This window comes from Osmerus mordax, chromosome 24 (genome assembly GCF_038355195.1).
Source record: "Osmerus mordax isolate fOsmMor3 chromosome 24, fOsmMor3.pri, whole genome shotgun sequence".
NCBI classification, from domain to species: Eukaryota; Metazoa; Chordata; class Actinopteri; order Osmeriformes; family Osmeridae; genus Osmerus; species Osmerus mordax.
Window position 1 is genome coordinate 5,391,622 of NC_090073.1, and position 21,236 is coordinate 5,412,857.

A 21,236-nucleotide genomic window follows, 5' to 3' on the forward strand; every position below is an offset into this window, starting at 1 on the left:
TGATCAGCACTGTTTTACAGGACAAGGCTGATACTGTACTATGGACTAAGTGGTTATCATTAATTTTTCCCCCTCTAATTCATTAAACTACATGAAACACGTTGATATCAACTATGACATGTGTCAGTAATTGGTTATAATTGTGATGATGTTACAATCCACACATAAATGTTTCACAACAATTGACACATCCCCGGTTAGGGATGTGGTAACATCCCTTCCTGTCATTGATCATCAGCACTTGAGTTTGCAGAAATCCCAGACTGAGGGGGCGCTGGTCACGTGCTCTTACTTCGAAGTTGGTACAAATGAAGGGGGAGGGGGCTGCGGAGGGGTACAAGAAGCACATCCGATTTTTTCCCCTTCTGCATTATATTTACTTGAAAACTATACCGGCTGGTTACAGGAGTGTTAAAGTAAAACGGTTAACCGTTTGACATAAATGTAAGACGTTGCTCAGTTTTTTTTAAAGTATTGTTTTCCAAAAGAGCTAAATAGCTAATAGTTATGGACTACTTTTCTCAGCGGAGGGGATATCTGACCAAGGAGTGTTGCAAACGGTGCACTGAATGGGAGCAGTCAGTGAATTCGAGTGATATCAACGCCAGCCTGTAGTGCCCTACTGCTGCACTGCACATCAACATTTTACTTTTGGGGCAATTGGGGCACTTACAGTAAAATACCGCATTTATACCTCCTCGTGTCCCCTTCCCCTTTCCTTCTCTCTGTGGACAGTCCTAACATAAAGCTTCAAGAATGGCACAGATACTGCCGATACGATTTCAGGAACATCTGCAGGTAAGGAGAAGCGACAAAATACGAAAAAATATTGCGGCTGCGTTTTTAGGGCAGTTTCTCGTCTGTACAAACTCCGCCAACAGAAGCTCCACGCCGCCTTTTAAATGGATTCTGAAAGGGGTCTGCGTGGAGGCGCTCAATATAGACACAGGCCTAGTTTTTATCGGGTTGATGATGACTTGTAAAAATTGAACAGTCAGATCGTATTGGTGTATCCCACACTGCAGATCCTGAATCACGCCGCAGTTTGCTCAACTGGAAAACGTCGCTGTCACTGAGAATCATCCTAGGATTCGTGTAATGCCACAAAAACAGCACTGTTTTGACACTTAAGGACACTGAATTTATGCGTGAATCGAGAACACAACCTTATGCAGCATGACGCTTTCCAGCAACTGGGTGTATTAGATAGGCTACCGTTTTTTTGATCCTTTGGCGTGTTTACACGCATCATTCATAACAACTTTAATCCATTCTTAGATCATACCCCTATAGCATAGGCCGTAACATTTCAACAAGCGAAATAACAAGTTGTAACAATAACAATATATGACGTTTAGTTCACTCTATTCCATGAACTGGGCGATGCTATTTGGGAGAAGATAGGCAAGGTAGTTTTACGGTTAAAGCCGTTTGGATCAGAGATGCTCCATTTCTGCAGCTGTGTCTGAGCTATTTGGTAAGCTTATCTATTTTCTGATTGGGAGATGCTAGGCCACCACATCACAGCTGCAGTAGGAGTACAGACAGCCTCGTTTGACGGTTGTTAACCTGTCTAGTTTTCTCTGCACTGTTTTGATCAAAAGCGTCAGTTATTGTCTGGTCTGCTCTTTTCGGTTTGATGTAGGCTCCCATTCCCATCGTCTCCCCCGGTTACTGCCCCTGGCCCAGTTAGCGCCCCCGGCCCGGCTTCTTGCGCCAGAGAAACTTTGTGACGTGCTCTGCACCCTCTTCCCTCTGTGGCCCGTTGTTATGGTAACTCCGTGGCTGTGAAATGGCCTTTCACTAGAGACACTACCCCCCCCTCCTCTCTCTCTCTGTCTCTCTCTCTGGGAGACCCCCCCCTCCTCCTCTCTCTCTGTCTCTCTCTCTGGGAGACCCCCCCCCTCCCCCTCTCTCTCTGGCCAGTGACCCTAGTCCCTACCCTCAGTCATGGTCACTCTGAGCAGAGACTCAGATCAGCTACCCAGCCTCATCCATAGTGCTAGCTCAGCAGAGAACTCTGGTCCTTGGTGGCACCAGGGCAACACAGTTCTAGTTAGTGAGACAGACAAAAGTCCACAGGGGCTAGTTTGACTCCTAAAGCCTTTCTCCTCTGGTGCAGTCATTTAGGTCAGAACCATATATGCCCCTCCCGCTTTTCTTCAATTTCCTTAAGTATTTCTAATGCCAACTCTGTCTCGCTTCCTCTTTGCTCTCCTCCTGTCCTCTCCTCCTCCCTTTCTCCGCCTCTCTTCCTCTTCGCCTGCCCTCTCCTTCCCCCTCTCCCCCTACTCATCCTCCTCTCCTCTCCCCCTCTCGTCATCTCCGATCTGTATATCTAGGTTGCTCCAGCCGAGTGAAAAATGCTTGGAATTTGCAAACCCAGGACTTTGGGCCTCAAGTTGTTTAGCTGTTTTTTTTTTTTCTCCTTTTTTTTCTCTTCTTTCTCTCCCTCCTTTCATGTCCTGGTATTTACAGTCTCTCTCAGCAGGCTGGGTCTGGGAGGTCTGGAGTTAGAACCCTCAGTGCCTGGGACCACTAGAACCAGCTCAGAACCAACCAGGTTAATCTGAACAGGGGGGACCCTATCACAACGCTTCTAGACCCGTCACTACTAGTGATTTCCTCGTGTGAGAAGTTCTCCAGACATGATCCGTATCAGTCACGATGACATATTGTTAGCAGGAACTTGACAGTAACTGGTGGATTGTGGTGACTCAGTGATTCAGCCCCCCCTCCCTCCCTCCCTCCCCCACCCTGCCCTTTAGCGCTTCCTGGAACTCTGCAAACATGGCATAAGCTCTCTTTGACTTGATCTCACTCTCTCTTTCTCTGTCTCTCTCTTTCTCTGTCTCACATATCTTTCTGTCTCTTATGAACTCCTTTCCTCCTTCACACTTAGCCCTACTCCTCCAATCCATCAGTCATTCCCTCCCTCCCTCCCTCCCTCCCTCCCTCCCTCCCTCCCTCCCTCCCTCCCTCCCTCCCTCCCTCCCTCCCTCCCTCCCTCCCTCCCTCCCTCCTCCCTCCCTCCCTCCCTCCCTCCCTCCCTCCCTCCCTCCCTCCCTCCCTCCCTCCCTCCCCTCCCTCCCTCCCTCCCTCCCTCCCTCCTCCTTCCCTCCAGAGTGCGTGAGGGAGAGGCTGTGTTTGTTTGGGTACCAACTGGCTGTCTCCGTCAAGGCATGCTGGCACCGAGCCAGCGTATTATATTCCTGTCCCACTGTGAGAAAACAGCAGAGATACAAGTCCCCTTGAGGAACTCCAGGGGACTTTAATGAGGTCTGCTTGAATAGCATCAGTTCTGTTTATTATTATTAGCATTGGTGTTTGTGTGTGTGTGTGTGGGGGGGGGGTTCTGTGTGTGTGTTTTCTGGTGTGGGGGTTGGTTTTGCGTGTGTGTGTGTGGTTCTAGATGGTTCTGCATACGTGTGCTTTTGTAAGGTTCTCCGTGTGTGTGTGTTGCTCTATATCCAACATCTTCATCTGCGGTCCCCAGCTGCAGAACCTGGGGGTGAACCCGGCCAACATCGGCTTCAGCTACCTGACCATGGAGTCCGACAAGTTCATCTGCATCCGGGAGAAGGTGGGGCGAGCAGAACCAGGTGGTCATCATCGACATGGCCGACCCCAGCAACCCCATCCGGCGCCCCATCACCGCCGACAGCGCCATCATGAACCCCACCAGCAAGGTCATCGCCCTCAAAGGTACACGCCGCGACGGCCTCACAACCCCCGCGCTGTCCATAGGAGGGCGCTACGCCGTGGAACAGAATAGAAACGATCTGTCGGTTTTTAATTACAGTCGGGCTTTCAGGTTGACGGTTTTTTTTTTTGGGGGGGGGGGGGGGGGGGGTTTAGCTCAGCGGTAGAGAGTCTGATTGTAGATTAGGTCTAAATCCCGCTCTGGATAAAAGTCGGCTAAATGGACAGGTTATAAAGATGCGTATGTTTGTCGTTCTCTGGCCTGTGTTCAGACATTGTCCCGGCTGCAGCCTTATCTCCCTTCTGGCTACAGCAGAGAGAATCTGTTTATCTCTGTCCTAATGGCCTGGTTTCTCTCGGCTGTGCGTACGCTCGGATGACTCAGGTCTCTCTGCACAGAAATAGATCAGGGATATTCCACTGCCGTGTCCAGGCCGGGCACACATGCAGCAGGACCGCTGTCATTGTTATTTTAGAAAGATGTCTGGACTTATGATGCTAAGTATGCTCTCCCTCTCTCTCTCTTTCTTTCTCTTCTTTCTTTCTTTCTCTCTGTCTTTCTTTCATTCTTTTTCTGTCTGTGATTCTCGTTCTTTTCCTTCTCGCTTCCTCTGTCTCTCTCTCTGTCTCTCTCTCTCTCTCTCTCTCTCTCTCTCTCTCTCTCTCTCTCTTCTCTCTCTCTGTCTCTCTCTGTCTCTCTCTCTCTCTCTCTCTCTCTCTCATCTCTCTCTCTCTCTCTCTCTCTCTCTCTCTCTCTCTCCCTAATATCACCTCTCTCCTTCAATCCCCTCCTGCCTTTCCGCAATTGACACTTTTGCTCTCTTCTCCCCTGCTTTCTGTTCTCTCTCAGGACGGTGAGTCTCTCTCTCTTCCTCTCTTCCTGTCCTCCTGTCTGTCTGCCCTGCCTGTCTGTTCCTCCTCCCCTCTGGTCATAGTGGTCTGGTCTCATGAAAGCCATTCTGATCTGTATTTACGGTCATGATCATGTGTTGGTCAGCCATCTGTCTGGCCACACATATCTTTGCGGATTCAGAAACCCCTAGATTTGAATCCCTGTTCGGAAGTCAACGTTTGGACCCCACCAAACGAACTTGGCTACCTCATCCTCTATCTCACTCACTCACCCCCTCACTCACTCACTCACCTGTGTGAGAACCATACGTGTGTAAGCATGTCCTGTCGAATGCTGGTAGACCTTGTGGCCGGCTTCATCAGATATCACACACACCTTGTGTGTGTGTGTGTCCTGAATGGGATGTTGAGCGAGACTCTAGTCTTCTTTATCTCTAGATCATTCTCTGTCACATTCAAGGTATGCGGTACCTCGTCTCTCTCCTGTGTGTGTGTGTGTGTGTGTGTGTATGCATGTTTAAAGGAGTCTAAACACCGGTTCCACTGTTCACTCTGAACATTGTAGGAGATGTTGCCTCACCTGGTCTTAAGAAAGGGAGTCAGGTAGCTGAGCGGTTAGGGAGTCGGGCTAGTAATCTGAAGGTTACCGGTTCGATTCCGGCTCTGCCAAATGACGTTGTGTCCTTGGGCAAGGCACTTCACCCTACTTGCCTCGGGGGGAATGTCCCTGTACCACTGTAAGGCGCTCTGGATAAGAGCGTCTGCTAAAATGACTAAATGTAAGAACTGGTGTCTAACACGCATCACACACACACACACACCAGAGTGGACCACCCAACAGACTATCCAACACAGACGCCAGAGAGAACACACAGTGGGAGGGCTGTTGTTTGTTTCCATGTCTCCGTCCTGTCTGGAAGCTGCGTGTGTTCAGTCAGACTGGTGTCAGTCACACCTCCCCACCACGCCCTTCCACCTGCTCCACCTGGGATGGGAAACTAGACTGGATCTATCCAGCTCACCTCCTCTCTTCTCTCCTCTTCTCTATGTTCCTCTGCCTTCTCATCCTCTCCCCATCCATTCCTTTTCACCCCTCTCCTATTCTCTCCTCCCCCCTCTTTTCTATTTTCTTCTGCCTTCCCATCCTCTCCTCCCCTTTCCTTTCCTCTCCTCTCCTCTCCTCCCCTTTACTCTCCTCCCCTTTCCCTCTCCTCCCCTTTCCTCTCCTCCCTTCCTCTCCTCTCCTCCCTTTCTCTCCTCTCCTCCCCTTTCCTTTCCTCCCTCCTCTCTCCCCTTTCCTCTCCTCTCCTCTCAGCTGCCAAGACCCTCCAGATCTTCAACATTGAGATGAAGAGCAAGATGAAGGGCCCACACCATGACAGAGGAAGTCATGTTCTGGAAGTGGATCTCCGTCAACACCGTGGCCCTGGTGACCGACGCGGCCGTCTACCACTGGAGCATGGAAGGGCGACTCGCAGCCAATTCAAAGTGTTTGACCGCCACGCCAGTCCTGGCCGGCTGTCAGATCATCAACTACAGAACGGACCAACAACAGAAGTGGCTGCTGCTCATCGGAATCTCTGCTCAGGTACTGCACGCGCACTACACACACACACGCACACACAGACACACACACCCACACACACACTCAACACACACACTCTTACACACACACCTCGACCATACACGTGACATTTGGCACATGGAAGCAGTCCATATTTGACTCCCCCACCCCCCCTCACCATCTCCCTCTGTACCCTCTCCCACTCCCACACACACACACACGCACACACACACACACACAGCAAAACCGCGTGGTGGGGGCCATGCAGCTGTACTCGGTGGACAGGAAGGTGTCGCAGCCCATCGAGGGCCACGCCGCCGCCTTCGGGAGTTCAAGGTGGAGACCAACACGGCCCCGTCCACACTCTTCTGCTTCGCTGTCCGCTCTCAGGCCGGGGGCAAGGTGAGGCACACACACACACACACAGAGGCATGCACATACACACAAAAACATTCCCAGGTCTTTGAGTTGTTCCCACGTACATATCAGTCCCATGTAGTCCCTGGTGATATAACCCTGTGTGTGTGTGTGTGTTGCAGCTGCACATCATCGAGGTGGGCCAGCCAGCGACAGGGGAACCAGCCGTTCACTAAGAAGGCTGTGGATGTGTTCTTCCCTCCCGAGGCCCAGACTGACTTCCCCGTCGCCATGCAGGTACGCTTAGGACCCCCTGAGAGCTGTCTGGCACGCTGCCCGAACCGAAATGTAGAACACCGACTTTGAAGTGGTTTCATTCAGTTAGTTTCACAGTCCACTGTCATGATATTACATTTCCCCTCCCTCCCCTCCTCCCCTCCTCCCCTCCCTCCCTCCCCTCCCCTCCTCCCCTCCTCCCCTCCTCCCCTCCTCCCCTCCCTCCCTCCCTCCCTCCCTCCCTCCCTCCCTCCCTCCCTCCCTCCCTCCTCCCTCCCTCCCTCCCTCCTCCCTCCCTCCCTCCCTCAGATTGGCACCAAGCACGGTGTGATCTACCTGATCACCAAGTATGGCTACATCCACCTGTATGACCCTGGAGTCCGGGGTGTGTATCTACATGAACCGGATCAGCGCAGAGACCATCTTCGTGACGGCGCCGCATGAGCCCACCTCGGGCATCATCGGGGTGACAAGAAGGGCCAGGTGAGGGGAGCCGTCACGGCTGGAGGGTCCGACGACCTCCCGTCTCTCATTGGTTGAAGGTCTTCATTTATGCGTCCAGTCTATAATCCTCCCCTCTTCCTCCTTCTGGATGTTTCCTTTTCCCTTTTTCCCTTCTTCTCTCCCTCCATCTCCTTGTTTCCCTCGCTCTGTCTCCTCCTCAACCCCCTCCCTCCCTCTTCCTCCCCCTCCCTCTCCAGGTGTTATCAGTGTGTGTAGAGGAGGAGAACATCGTCAACTATGCCACCAACGTTCTCCAGAACCCCGACCCTGGGCCTGAGGATGGCCGTCAGGTCCAACCTGGCCGGCGCAGAGGAGCTGTTCAGCAGGAGTTCAACACGCTCTTCACCCAGGGGTCCTACTCTGAGGCGGCCAAGGTGGCCCGCCTCGGCCCCCAAGGTGAGGCTGGGGGCTGGAGATATGAAAATGTGGAGATACGAGAAGTTGTGTTGTTTTGGTGAGGCAGAGGACTGGAGTTCTCTTGGTGACTAAATAGGGCAATGTGACAAACCTGAGGAGGGGGGGGGGTGGTCCCCTGACATTTCTAAAATGAACGTTTCCCTTCTCTCCCCCCCCCCCCCCCCCCAGGAATCCTGCGCACAGCGGAGACCATCTGTAAGTTCCAGAGTGTTCCGGCCCAGCCGGGCCAGGCCTCCCCCCTGCTGCAGTACTTTGGCATCCTGCTGGACGCGGGCCAGCTCAACAGGCTGGAGTCCCTGGAGCTGTGCAGGCCCGTGCTGCAGCAGGGACGCAAGCAGCTGCTGGAGAAGTGGCTCAAAGAGGACAAGGTGGGACTGCAGGAGCATGGACACACACACACACACTAGACACACACACTCTACACACGCAAACTATAGGCACACACGCACGACAAACACACGACAAACACACACGTTAGTTATACTCGGTATACTCATCTGTATATGTGTGTGTGTGTGTGTGTAGCTGGAGTGCTCTGAGGAGCTGGGAGACCTGGTGAAGGCAGCAGACCCCACCCTGGCCCTCAGCGTCTACCTCAGGGCCAACGTACCCAGCAAGGTCATCCAGTGTTTCGCTGAGACCGGACAGTTCCAGAAGATCGTGCTCTACGCCAAGAAGGTACCTCGCCTCTGGGAATGTGAATGGATACAAGAGAAAGAACGTGGTCGATGTACTCGCTCTGGATAAGAGCGTCTGCTAAATGACTAAATGTACTAAATGCTGTGTGTGTGTGTGTGTGTGTAGGTGAACTACAGCCCAGACTGGGTGTTCCTGCTGAGGAACGTGATGCGGGTCAGTCCAGACCAGGGGCTGCAGTTTGCCCAGATGCTGGTCCAGGAGGAAGAACCTCTGGCCAACATCAACCAGGTAGGAGCCAGTTACACCAACCAGGGGGGAACATTCTAGAACCTTACAGAATCTTCCACCAACCCACTTGACTATATTTGACTCTAGCCAGTCAGAGAACAGCTTTTAACTTGGTTGAAATAGTTAACGACCCCAGAAAATCTGTTTTTTGAGGGCCCATTTATTTTTTACCATTGTATTTGTTTGGCTAGTCATCTCTAGATGGCGTGTGCGTGCACTCACTCTCTGGGCCTTGTATGGGAGCCTCCCTATGTTATTCCAGATGGACCAGCTATGCCAGGAATCCAGACACACACGTACCAATCTACTGATGTCAACCACACACACACACACATATACATACACACAGACTGACCCCTCCAGAGAAGACCTAGCAGCTTACTGATCCCGTCTGCCTTAATCTCAATCACACACACACACACACACACACACTCACACACACACGCAGTCTTATAGCTGGAGGGGACATCTGGGGCCAGTTTAGCGTTCTAAATGATGCTGCTCAGGGCTAAATGGAATCAGAAGGGAGCTGGTCCTCGGACGGTTAGCAATGTTCTCTTTCTGCTTTCTTAATGGTCATCAACCACAGGAAGTGTTTCTATTTTAGCTATCTGATTGGTCATTAACAACAGGAAGTGTTTCTATTTGAGCTCTCTCATTGGTCATCCACAACAGGAAGTCCTATTAATCATGAATTAAGAGTTTCTCTTCGGAAGGTTCTGTTTAAATCTGTCAAAGTCACCATTTAGTAGAGCTCCTGTCTATCTCGAGTCTGTCTACACCTCTGTCTAAACCTTGTCTGTGACTGGCTGCCCGTGTTCCCTCTCTCTGTTTTGATTGGTAGATTGTGGATGTGTTTATGGAGGGCAATCTGGTCCAGCAGTGTACCTCCTTCCTATTGGACGCCCTTAAGAACAACCGCCCTGCAGAGGGCCACCTACAGACACGCCTACTGGAGATGAACCTCATACACGCACCACAGGTACACACACAAAACCCACACACAAAACCCACACACTCAATAAGGATATAAACTTCATATAGGCAATACAGATTACTGTCATGTAGTCATATATTATTGTTGGTGAGTGTGATTCTTTGCGTGTGTGCGTTTGGGTGTGTGTTTATTTGTGTGTGTGTTTGTGTGTAGGTGGCAGATGCCATCCTGGGGAATCAGATGTTTACCCACTACGACCGCGCCCACATCGCCCAGCTGTGCGAGAAGGCCGGCCTCCTGCAGAGGGCGCTGGAGCACTACACCGACCTGTACGACATCAAACGAGCCGTCGTGCACACACACCTGCTCAACCCTGAGGTACGGCCGAGTGTGTGTCTGCCCGACACCCCCCTGTAGTAGCAATTTTGACGGCTTGATTTCTGAGGTTGGCATGGTGGTAAATGTGTGTGTGCGTAAATATATTTGAACCTGTGTGTTTGTCTCTGTGTCTATATTAACCCCCTACCCTCATCTCCTCTTCCTCCCTCCCCTCTTTCCTCCCTCTCTTCCCTCCACCCCTCCTCCCCCTCCCTCGCTGCTTTTACTCCCTCCCTCTCTCCCTTCTTTCTCCCCCTCCCTCTATTTTTCCCCTCTCTCCTCCCTCCCCCATGCCTCTCTCTTCGTCCACCCTCCCTCCCTCTTTCTTTTCTCCCTCCCTGCCTCCAGTGGCTGGTGAACTTCTTCGGCTCCCTCTCAGTGGAGGACTCGGTGGAGTGTCTGAGAGCCATGCTGTCTGCCAACATCCGGCAGAACCTGCAGCTGAGTGTCCAGGTGGCCTCCAAGTACCACGAGCAGCTGGGCGCCAACACCCTGGTGGAGCTGTTCGAGTCCTTCAAGAGCTACGAGGGTGGGTGGTCCTGGGGGGATTGGGACGGGGCTGGGGTCTTACACTAAGGAGACATGGCATCGGGGAATGATCCTGGTTCCAGTGGGGTCACTGAGGTTTCTAAACGGATGAGCCGTGTTCCTATGTGTTTGGTTTCTCTCACTCTCTCTCTTCCCGCCCCTCCTCTCAGGCTTGTTTTACTTCTTGGGGTCGATTGTAAACTTCAGCCAGGACCCGGACGTCCACTTCAAGTACATCCAGTCGGCCTGTAAGACGGGCCAGATCAAGGAGGTGGAGAGGATCTGCCGCGAGAGCAACTGCTACGACCCGGAGAGAGTCAAAAACTTCCTCAAGGTACCAACACCAGGGGTTCCACGTCTGACAGGAAGGACATGGAGTGGGCAGTGGGAGTCTTGGAAACAGGTCCACACATAGTCTATTAGCAAAGAGAAAACAAGTCTGAAGCGGAAATTCGTTTTCACAGATGACTTCAGGTTTTATGATACTTAAAGAAGACTGCAAATCTGTCTCCCTAGCCCCCGCATACACACTTTTAAAATACATTACAAACGGATGCACTACATCCTTACTTATTGAAAAAGGTAGTTACCCACATTTGAAAACAAACCCACACCCCTGCTTCAGGTGACTCCTGTTTATCGTCTATCGAGGTATTCACAACTGGGAGACAAAGACAGGAATCTATCCTCACCAACCAAGATGTGATGTCATCCACATCAGCGCTGGACGTCTCCCTTCATGAACACAGTACATTTGGGGTTGACCCTGACATTCTCCCTCCTCTTCGCCCTCAGGAAGCCAAGCTGACCGACCAGCTGCCCCTCATCATCGTGTGCGACCGCTTCGACTTTGTCCACGACCTGGTCCTCTACCTGTACCGCAACACCCTGCAGAAGTACATCGAGATCTACGTCCAGAAGGTGCCAGAAATCTTTCTCCTTCCAGGCTTGGCATGATTGTACAGAAGATATATAGGCCTTGAAATACATGGAGGTTAATTCATGTTGAACGCCGAACATGATACAGGCTTGAAACACGTTTGTTTAGCTGACACTTTCATCCAAAGCGAGGCCCAGATAGTGCATGAGGAATGTACAGCATTAGATCAAGGATCTGAAGTATCCACACATATCTTACCCATCTTTAGTGTCTATGAGAGTGCGCACGTGTATGTATGAATTGCTGATGATGTTCATGTGATAGTGTAATTCTTCAATGAGGTGTGTGTGTGTGTGTGTGTGTGTGTGTGTGTGTGTGTGTGTGTGTGTGTGTGTGTGTGTGTGTGTGTGTGTGTGTGTGTGTGTGTGTGTGTGTGTGTGTGTGTGTGTGTGTGTGTGTGTGTGTGTGTGTGTGTGTGTGTGTGTGTGTGTGTGTGTGTGTGTGTGTGTGTGTGTGTGTGTGTGTGTGTGTGTGTGTGTGTGTGTGTGTGTGTGTGTGTGTGTGTGTGTGTGTGTGTGTGTGTGTGTGTGTGTGTGTGTGTGTGTTGCAGGTGAACCCCAGTCGTCTCCCGGTGGTGATAGGAGGGCTCCTGGACGTGGACTGTTCCGAGGAAGTCATCAAGAACCTGATCACGGTGGTGAAAGGACAGTTCTCCACCGACGAGCTGGTGGCCGAGGTGGAGAAGAGGAACAGGTAACACGCGCGTGTCTGTGTGTGTGTATCACCATCAGTAGTGAAGTTATGGTTTGAAATTGTCATTATAATCTTTTTATTATCATGTATTAACGAACTAACATGGGCATTTTCAAGACAATACATTGATTGCCACACATGACCCCCCCCCCCCAGACTGAAGCTGTTGTTGCCGTGGCTGGAGGCTCGTATCCAGGAGGGCTGCGAGGAGCCGGCCACCCACAATGCCCTGGCCAAGATCTACATCGACAGCAACAACAACCCGGAGCGCTTCCTGAAGGAGAACACGTTCTACGACAGCGCCGTGGTCGGGCGCTACTGCGCCAAGAGAGACCCGCACCTGGCCTGCGTGGCCTACGAGAGGGGCCAGTGTGACCTGGAGCTCATCAAGGTACACACACACACACACAGATACCTTGCCAAGAGGGATACACATACACACACACATACCTGGTTAATGTAGACACGTGTACACACACACACACCTGGTTATTGAAGGTCATTGTCAAGATGTCACGCACGTGCTGTTGATACAACCGTGAGGATTCCAGGAAGAGCCGCTGAACTGCTTCTCTGCCGTAGGTGTGCAACGACAACTCCCTGTTCAAGAGCGAGGCTCGCTACCTGGTCCGACGGAAGGATCCGGACCTCTGGGCCAACGTTCTAGAAGAGAACAACCCCTTCAGAAGGCCGCTCATAGACCAGGTCAGCCCCCCCACTCAGGTCCACCTGTTGCTAGTATACCAGTCTAGTCTACCTGGTCTAGTCTGCCTGTGCTAGTAGACGGTGCATAGCTGCGTTACCTTGTCCCACCTGTGTTCCCCTGTCCCACCCGTGTTCCCCTGTCCCACCCGTGTTCCCCTGTCCCACCCGTGTTCCCCTGTCCCACCCGTGTTCCCCTGTCCCACCCGTGTTCCCCTGTCCCACCCGTGTTCCCCTGTCCCACCCGTGTTCCCCTGTTCCACCTGTGTTCTCCTGTGTTCCCCCAGGTGGTGCAGACGGCCCTGTCGGAGACCCAGGACCCAGAGGAGGTGTCGGTCACAGTCAAGGCCTTCATGACGGCCGACCTGCCCAACGAGCTCATCGAGCTACTGGAGAAGATCGTCCTGGACAACTCTGTCTTCAGCGAGCACAGGTAGGACACACACACACACTCGCATACACACATCTACACACACACACACACGCCTTGTCTCTGTATCACTACATCCGCCGTGTCCCGTTCCGCGCCCCAGAAACCTCCAGAACCTCCTGATCCTGACGGCCATCAAGGCGGACCGCACGCGCGTGATGGAGTACATCAACCGCCTGGACAACTACGACGCCCCCGACATCGCCAACATCGCCATCGGCAACGAGCTCTTCGAGGAGGCCTTCGCCATCTTCAAGAAGTTCGACGTCAATACCTCGGCCATCCAGGTACAAAACACCCCACACTCCACTAGACTGTAGGAGGCCACCGCACTCTGGACCACACTCTTCCTCACGCTCACATTGCTCACCCTTCCTTCCTTGCACCCCCCCCCCCCCCCCCTGTCTCCCAGGTCCTGATAGAGCACATAGGGAACCTGGACCGCGCCTACGAGTTTGCGGAGCGCTGCAACGAGCCGGCGGTGTGGAGCCAGCTGGCCAGGGCCCAGCTGCTCCGGGAGCTGGTGAAGGAGGCCATTGACTCCTACATCAAGGCCGACGACCCCTCCGCCTACCTGGAGGTGGTCAACGCCGCCAGCAAGAACGGTGAGCCGCTCGCGCGCACACACACACGCAGGCGCGCACGTGCATAAAAGAGGCACTGAACAGAAAAGGCTACCTAGGTGCGTGCCTAAGTTGTGTGTGTGTGTGCTAGATAACTGGGAGGACCTGGTGAAGTTCCTCCAGATGGCTCGTAAGAAGGCGCGGGAGTCCTACGTGGAGACAGAGCTGATCTTCGCCCTGGCCAAGACCAGCCGCCTGGCCGAGCTGGAGGAGTTCATCAGTGGCCCTAACAACGCCCACATCCAGCAGGTAAGACCCTAACAACGCTCCAGTACACCCCTAACTACACCCTTATACAGCAGGTAAGACCCTAACAACGCCCCAGTACACCCCAACTACACCCTTATACAGCAGGTAAGACCCTGACAATGCCCCAGTACACCCTAACTACAGCCACACACACACCCTAACTACACCCACATCCAGCAGGTAAGACCCTGACAACTCCCCAGTACACCCTAACTACACTCATACACACCATAACTACACCCTTATACAGCAGGTAAGACCCTGACGACGCCCCAAGTACACCCTAACTACACCCAAACACACCCTAACTACACCCCCACAGAGCAGGCCAGACCCTGGCAACGCCAACATACCCACTGATCACACCCACAAAGAACAGGTAAAATGTGCATGTGTTTATCTCTCTGTTCTGTCCTCTCTCCCCCGGCAGGTGGGGGACAGGTGTTATGAGGAGGCCATGTACGACGCTGCCCGGCTGCTCTACAACAACGTGTCCAACTTTGCCCGGCTGGCGTCCACGCTGGTGCACCTGGGCGAGTACCAGGCCGCTGTGGACAGCGCCCGCAAGGCCAACAGCACCCGCACCTGGAAGGAGGTGGGATGGGCGCACACACACACACACTGTATATCACAAACACACACACACATACTGTATATATACAAACACACACACACTATATATATATATACAAACACACACACACACATACTGTATATATACAAACACACATGTACATAGACTCACAGATACTTACATGCATGTAATAACCTAAAACGTAACTACATCTTGTATGTCAGAGGCCTGATGTGATGTTCCTTCCCCCCCCAGGTGTGTTTTGCGTGCGTGGATGGGGAGGAGTTCCGCCTGGCCCAGATCTGCGGCCTCCACATCGTGATCCACGCCGACGAGCTGGAGGAGCTGATTGGCTACTACCAGGACCGGGGCTTCTTCCAGGAGCTGATTGGCCTGCTGGAGGCGGCGCTGGGGCTGGAGCGCGCCCACATGGGCATGTTCACCGAGCTGGCCATCCTCTACTCCAAGTTCAGACCCGAGAAGATGAGGGAGCACCTGGAGCTGTTCTGGTCCAGGGTCAACATCCCCAAGGTGGGGAGGAGGGGGAGAGGGATGGGGGTGGAGGGCAGAGGGATGGGGGGGGGGGGAGAAGGATGGGGGAGATGAGGCAGGAGGAGGGGTGTGGAGAGGTGTGTATGTGCGTGCGTGCAAATGAGCCTGCTAATACTTGTATGTATGTGTAACTGTGAGCGCACTCACTTCTTCGCTCTCGTCCAATCAGGTCTTGCGTGCAGCTGAGCAGTCTCACCTGTGGGCGGAGCTGGTGTTCCTCTATGACAAGTACGAGGAGTTTGACAACGCTGTCATCACTATGATGTCACATCCTACGGACGCGTGGAAGGAGGTCCCGTTCAAGGACATCATCGCTAAGGTAAACAAGTGTTTACCAACCGTATTGTGTACAATATGGGCTCCTGTGTGTGTGTGTATATGCATGTATGTATATTCTGTTAAAATATAAATGTATTATTGTTATGTTTGCGTGTGTATATCGAACCCTGGGGTTAGGCCTCTGCGGTAAGGCCTCAGCTCCTTAGTGCTTGTGTGTGTGTCTCTTACGGGGGGGTGTGTGTGTGTGTGTGTGTGTGTGTGTCTCTTACGGGGGTGTGTGTGTGTGTCTCTTACGGGGGTGTGTGTGTGTGTCTCCAGGTGGCCAACGTGGAGCTGTACTACAAGGCTCTCCAGTTCTACCTGGACTACAAGCCCCTGCTGATGAACGACCTGCTCACCATCCTCTCCCCGCGGCTCGACCACAGCCGCGCAGTCGCCTACTTCAACAAGGTAACCACGCCGGCCCGTCTCACCGTGGCAACCGCGCTAACCTACTTCACCATGGTAACCACACTGTGCACAGTACAGTAGCTTCACTCGGCAGAGAACCTTGAACGGATCTGCAGCTGTAGTTAAAATAGAAAACATAATACATGACTGAACTCTGAAATAATTAACTCCTGAGGGTGTGTATCCGTGTGTGTGTGTGTGTGTGTGTGTGTGTGTGTGTAGATGAGCCAGTTGAAGTTGGTGAAGCCCTACCTGAGATCTGTCCAAAGCCACAACAACCAGGGAGTGAATGAGGCCCTCAACAACCTGCTGACCGAGGAGGAGGACTACCAGGTGTGTGTGTGCGCGTCTGTGCACCCAGTGCGTGTACCTTTACCTCTGTCGGCATGACGATGTAGTTGTGTGCAAGACTATGCCTTTTATACCTGTGTGTGTGTGTGTGTGTGTGTCTCCTCAGGGCCTGAGGGCGTCTATAGATGCCTATGATAACTTTGACACCATCAGCCTGGCCCAGCGCCTGGAGAAGCACGAGCTGATCGAGTTCCGCCGCATTGCCGCCTACCTGTACAAGAGCACCCACCGCTGGAGGCAGAGCGTGGAGCTCTGCAAGAAGGACAAGCTCTACAAGGTCAGCCCCCATGTGCTCTGTATCTGTATGTGTGTCTGTATGTGTGTGTGTGTCTGTATGAGTGTGTGTGTCTGTATGAGTGTGTGTGTGTCTGTGGGTGAGTGTCTCATCTTTCTGTCCCTCACACACACTCTCTCCCCCCCCCCCCGTCCTGTCCTGTCCCAGGACGCCATGCTGTACGCCGCCGAGTCGAAGGAGGCGGAGCTGGCGGAGGCGCTGCTGCAGTGGTTCCTGGAGGAGGGCAGGAGGGAGTGCTTCGCCGCCTGCCTCTTCACCTCCTACGACCTGCTGCGGCCCGACGTGGTGCTGGAGACGGCCTGGAGGCACGGCCTGGTGGACTTCGCCATGCCCTACTTCATCCAGGTCATGAGGGAGTACCTCTCCAAGGTGGGCCCCCGGGAACGCTGCCTCGGAACCCACGCTGTTACTAGTTACCGTGGTTAATCATGACAGTGTTGTTTATGGTTATCATGGTGTGGAGATGTTTATGCAGTCTTCACGGGTAGGGTACTTCTACGACCAGCGAGTGTGTGTGTGTGTAGATTTGAACCGTGTTGAGATGAGAGTGTGTGTGTGTGTGTGTGTGTGTGAAGTGGGAAGCCCCTGGGGGTTCTCAACCCGCTCAGAGGAGCTCAGCAATCGCTCCCCCTCCCTTCCGGTGAACTTTGACCTGTGACATCACGCGGGGTCATCTGTGTGGCTTCTCTTCCAGGTGGATGAGGCGATGGAGAAGGTGACGGTCTCTGGCCCTCTTTTATACCTCTCTCTCTCTGGTCTCTTTCTCTCTGTCTCTCTCTCTCTGTCTCTCTCTGTCTCTCTCTCTCTGGTCTCTCTCTCTCTTGGTTCTGTCTGTTTTCTTCCTGTGGTAACATAAACCCCCCGGGTGTCTGATGTAGGGGCCCCAGCATGGAGGAGCTAGCTCACCCTGAGGTGTCTGATGTAGGGGCCCCAGCATGGAGGAGCTAGCTCACCCTGAGGTGTCTGATGTAGGGGCCCCAGCATGGAGGAGCTAGCTCACCCTGAGGTGTCTGGCTCGGGGCCCGGTGGACCCCTCTCTCTGGTCTTCTAACCCTGGCCCCCCTCTCGCCGACCTAACCAGCTAGCCGAGGGGGACATCCTGTCTGGGTGGCCTCCTGTCCTCGCCTCCTTTTCTTAGCCCCTCCCCCCCTATTTTCCTTAGTCTCCTCCCCCCCACCTCCTGCCCTTTGACACGGGTCACAGAGGGTGGGGGTGGGGGATGACAGCTTGGAGGGGTTATAGGGGAGGAAGGGGAACCACTCCAGACACAGGATGAATCCCTGCACTGCTTGGTCATGATCACCAGTAACACACAGACTGCTTGGTCATGCTTAGCTGACAGAACGGCTTGTAATCTAACCCTATGTTAGACTAGGTGGCCATCTCCAGTTCCTGTGAGCTCATCACATGCTTGGTGATCCTTACACACACACACACACACCATGATTATTCTAGATACCGTTTTGTATGACACTATTTTGAACAAAATCCTCCAAATTCAATTTTTTGGGGGAAACTAGCCTGGTGCCAAATGCTGAATCATCTCTGTATAAGCCCTCGCACGCGTTAGCTAGCCTGCTAGCTCCAAGAGACAACCTGTAGCCTGACTTGACACCAGCACTGCTCAACGCTGCCCTCCTGTGGTCATGAAAGTATCACACACACACACACACACCCCCCCAGCTGTAGAGGGGATGAGGGCATTAGCCCGTCACCCAACCACCCTGCCACTAGCATATTGTGGCCAGGCTTACCTGTCGGCTGGTGTGGAGATTTGTTTGAACACAGGGTTGCACATCGGGGCGTGGCCTCAGTCTCTCCTTTTAGAGAACATAGATAGAGAGGATCACTAGGACTCTTAGACTATTGGCTCTGGAATGGAACTGTGGAGCCCTGGGCTGAGAGATGCTTCTAAAAGTAATCAGACCAGTGCTGCAGACACAAATAGTTTGAGGCTCTGTGTATTTGCTATGATAAGTGTTACAGTAGTGGTCAATAGCATAACCCCACTCTGCTCTAGACTGCATAGAACACTGCCATGTATCTAGAGAGTACTGCAAATGTGTGTGTGTGTGTGTGTGTGTGTGTAGTCTTGAGTATCTCTCTGTGTCCTTGCCTGTGTGTGTGTGTGTCGTGTGTTTGCCTGAGTGTGTGTGAATGTCGACTGCCTGTCCAGTTCTGACCTCGTCCGTGTTGTCCGTGTGGCCAGGTGGACAAGCTGGAGGAAGCTGAAGGTCTGAGGAAGACTGAAGAGGAAGTGACTGAACCTGCAGCCATAGTGTTTGGTAGGTGCTTGGTCATTCTCGTAGTGTTTGGTAGGTCAGTAGTCCTTTCCATAGTGTTTGGTAAGTCTAGGTTTGTTGTAAGTGACCCTGTTTGTGTGTGTGTGTGTGTGTGTGTGTGTGAGCAGGCCAGCAGCTGATGTTGACGGCAGGCCCGGCCCCCGTGGCCCCCCAGCCAGGCTACCCCCCCTACGGCTACGCAGCTCCTGGTTACCCCACCCAGACGCCCTACGGATACAACATGTAGACCCCCACACGCACACACACAGCCCCTGCCCCCCCTCTCTCCCACACACACACACACACACACACACACACACTGGACCTAAACCACAACCTTGCTGCTCTGGGTGTCACCCAGCCCAACTGACAGTATGTAGAGGAGACCCCTGAAACCTAACTACCCCCTCCCCCCTACACCCCCTTCCCAATCTCCCTCCCCTCTCCTCCATGCAACAAAGGACACCCCCCCTCCCCCATGTGCCCCTATCCTCATCCATTCACCCACCCAACACCCCACCGCCCCACCTAGCAGTCAAACTGGGAATTGCGCGATACAGCATGAAGTCAGCTTTTAACTCTTAATAACACATAGACGATAAGTTACCGCCCCCCCACCCCTCATCCAGGTACTCCTGCTGTTCCGCATAAACTGTGTTAATGGTAGAACAGCACTCTGAATCATGGTTTTTCTAGAGATGAAACTCAGCACTGATGACAAAGAGACTTTGTTTCCAAGGCGACGGGACGGGAAGGAGGGTGGGATACGGCATCCAGCTTTCTGACCCCCCCTGAGAACCCCCTCCCCTCCAACAGCACTGCAAAGGCCTTATCTACTGGAGGCGGAGGAAGAGGAGAAGGGGAGACTGGGGGAGGAGTGAAATCGGCTCATCACTCACTTCTTGTTTCATGGCTGTCTTATTAGCTTTGTTTGTAAAGCTTGTTCTTGGGCAGTGGAGTTCCGTAGGTTGGGTCAAATCATCTGAACAAGAACACAGTGTTCTAAAGCAGAGGGTGGAGGAACTCACTGCCCCACACACACACACTGGCAACAACGCAAGGACTTCTGGGAAAGATGCCATACATGCACTACTGATTCTCCTATTTTCTTTAAGCTGAATACCCTGTCTTCTTTTGTGGTAACACCATACTCAAGCCTGAAACCCCTGTCTTCTTCTATGGTAACACAATCCTGAAGCCTGAATACCCCCGTCTTCTTCTATGGTAACATCATACTCAAGCCTGACTATCGTGTCTTCTTCTATGGTAACACGATCAAAAATAAGCCTGGACACAAGATGGGTCATTCAGAGGTACACCACATTGGACGGTTCTGGACTCAGGGTGACAACGGCGTGAGGATAAAGTGTTTTTCTGCTGTTGTCTGCATGTGCTGCCAAGCTATATTACGCTGTTAACACTGCAACTAGGAGCACAACCCCTTCACGTGGCCCAGTACGTCCATGTAGTGCTCAATGCTGTGCTCAAACTACACCTGTCTATCCTCTGAAACTTTTACCCCCCCCCCCCCCCCCCCAACTACCCACTGGCCGACTGGAACAGAATATCAGCTGATCCATTTACTGAAACACACCAGGTCAACAGAACCTACCTTTTCCCGGTACCAGTGGTTCTGAGTACGTTCATTAATGTATGGAGAACCATGTATTATTTAAGACGCTATGTTGAGAGCCTAACTAATCAAATAAGTTCAATATTGTGGGAAATACCATACCATATGTATTATCTATAGAGTATTGTTGTAGTTGTAAAAGCATATTAATTTTTGTAAGAAAAATGACAAAATACAAAAAGGGCCGAGTACAAAACATATAAAACCCATGTTTTCAGCACGATCGTTTGCAGCAGCAATGACTTAGAGATTTGTTTACTTTCAGTTTCAGCAACCAATGAGAATGTTTTAGAATAACCATATGGATTATTGGTGTGCTGTGTCCTCCGGATCCTGAGTGTTTCTACGCTGTATGGGTTGTCATGGAGAAAACGACATCATTTTAGCTGTGCGCAAGCAAGCACCCCCATTTCTCTGCACAAGTCATGCTTTCAGAACGATAGAAAATAAAGTTTACACACACATCTGGTCTTCTTCTTTGTCTCTTGACTCACTTGGGAGCGGGTACAGTTAACACACTGAACGGAGTTGCTGAACGGGGAAGTATAGTTCCTGCGAAAATGTGAAAAGACGCCCCTATAGCCTACTCGGTTGAGTTTCCCCCGGTACTGGCTGGCCCCGTTTAAATACTTTTGAAATGCATCATTGTATCCTTTGTTCATTCCTCCCCTCCTTGAAATCACACCAGCTTTCAACACGGCTGATACTATGTATTCAGTTAATATCCAAAGAGACATTCAG

The 21,236-nt window shown here is 52.3% G+C and overlaps 1 protein-coding gene across 1 annotated transcript; it reads left to right on the forward strand.

Annotated features, from left to right (window-relative positions):
* Positions 1-661: 661 nt before the first annotated feature.
* Positions 662-20,952, forward strand: cltcl1 (clathrin, heavy chain-like 1). The gene is given in 40 exon segments (XM_067227678.1): positions 662-798; positions 3,497-3,586; positions 3,588-3,705; positions 5,870-5,919; positions 5,921-6,142; positions 6,360-6,441; positions 6,444-6,520; positions 6,658-6,690; positions 6,692-6,772; positions 7,061-7,123; positions 7,125-7,218; positions 7,221-7,234; positions 7,453-7,521; positions 7,523-7,580; positions 7,583-7,651; positions 7,841-8,040; positions 8,198-8,350; positions 8,477-8,599; positions 9,444-9,581; positions 9,750-9,914; positions 10,263-10,443; positions 10,613-10,776; positions 11,238-11,363; positions 11,933-12,075; positions 12,232-12,466; positions 12,658-12,780; positions 13,065-13,210; positions 13,311-13,494; positions 13,620-13,812; positions 13,922-14,079; positions 14,510-14,674; positions 14,909-15,184; positions 15,375-15,524; positions 15,803-15,934; positions 16,157-16,267; positions 16,392-16,562; positions 16,728-16,949; positions 17,275-17,301; positions 18,790-18,865; positions 18,991-20,952. Coding segments are annotated over 40 exon segments (5,043 nt in total). The 5' UTR covers positions 662-756; the 3' UTR covers positions 19,110-20,952.
* The last annotated feature ends 284 nt before the right edge of the window (positions 20,953-21,236 follow it).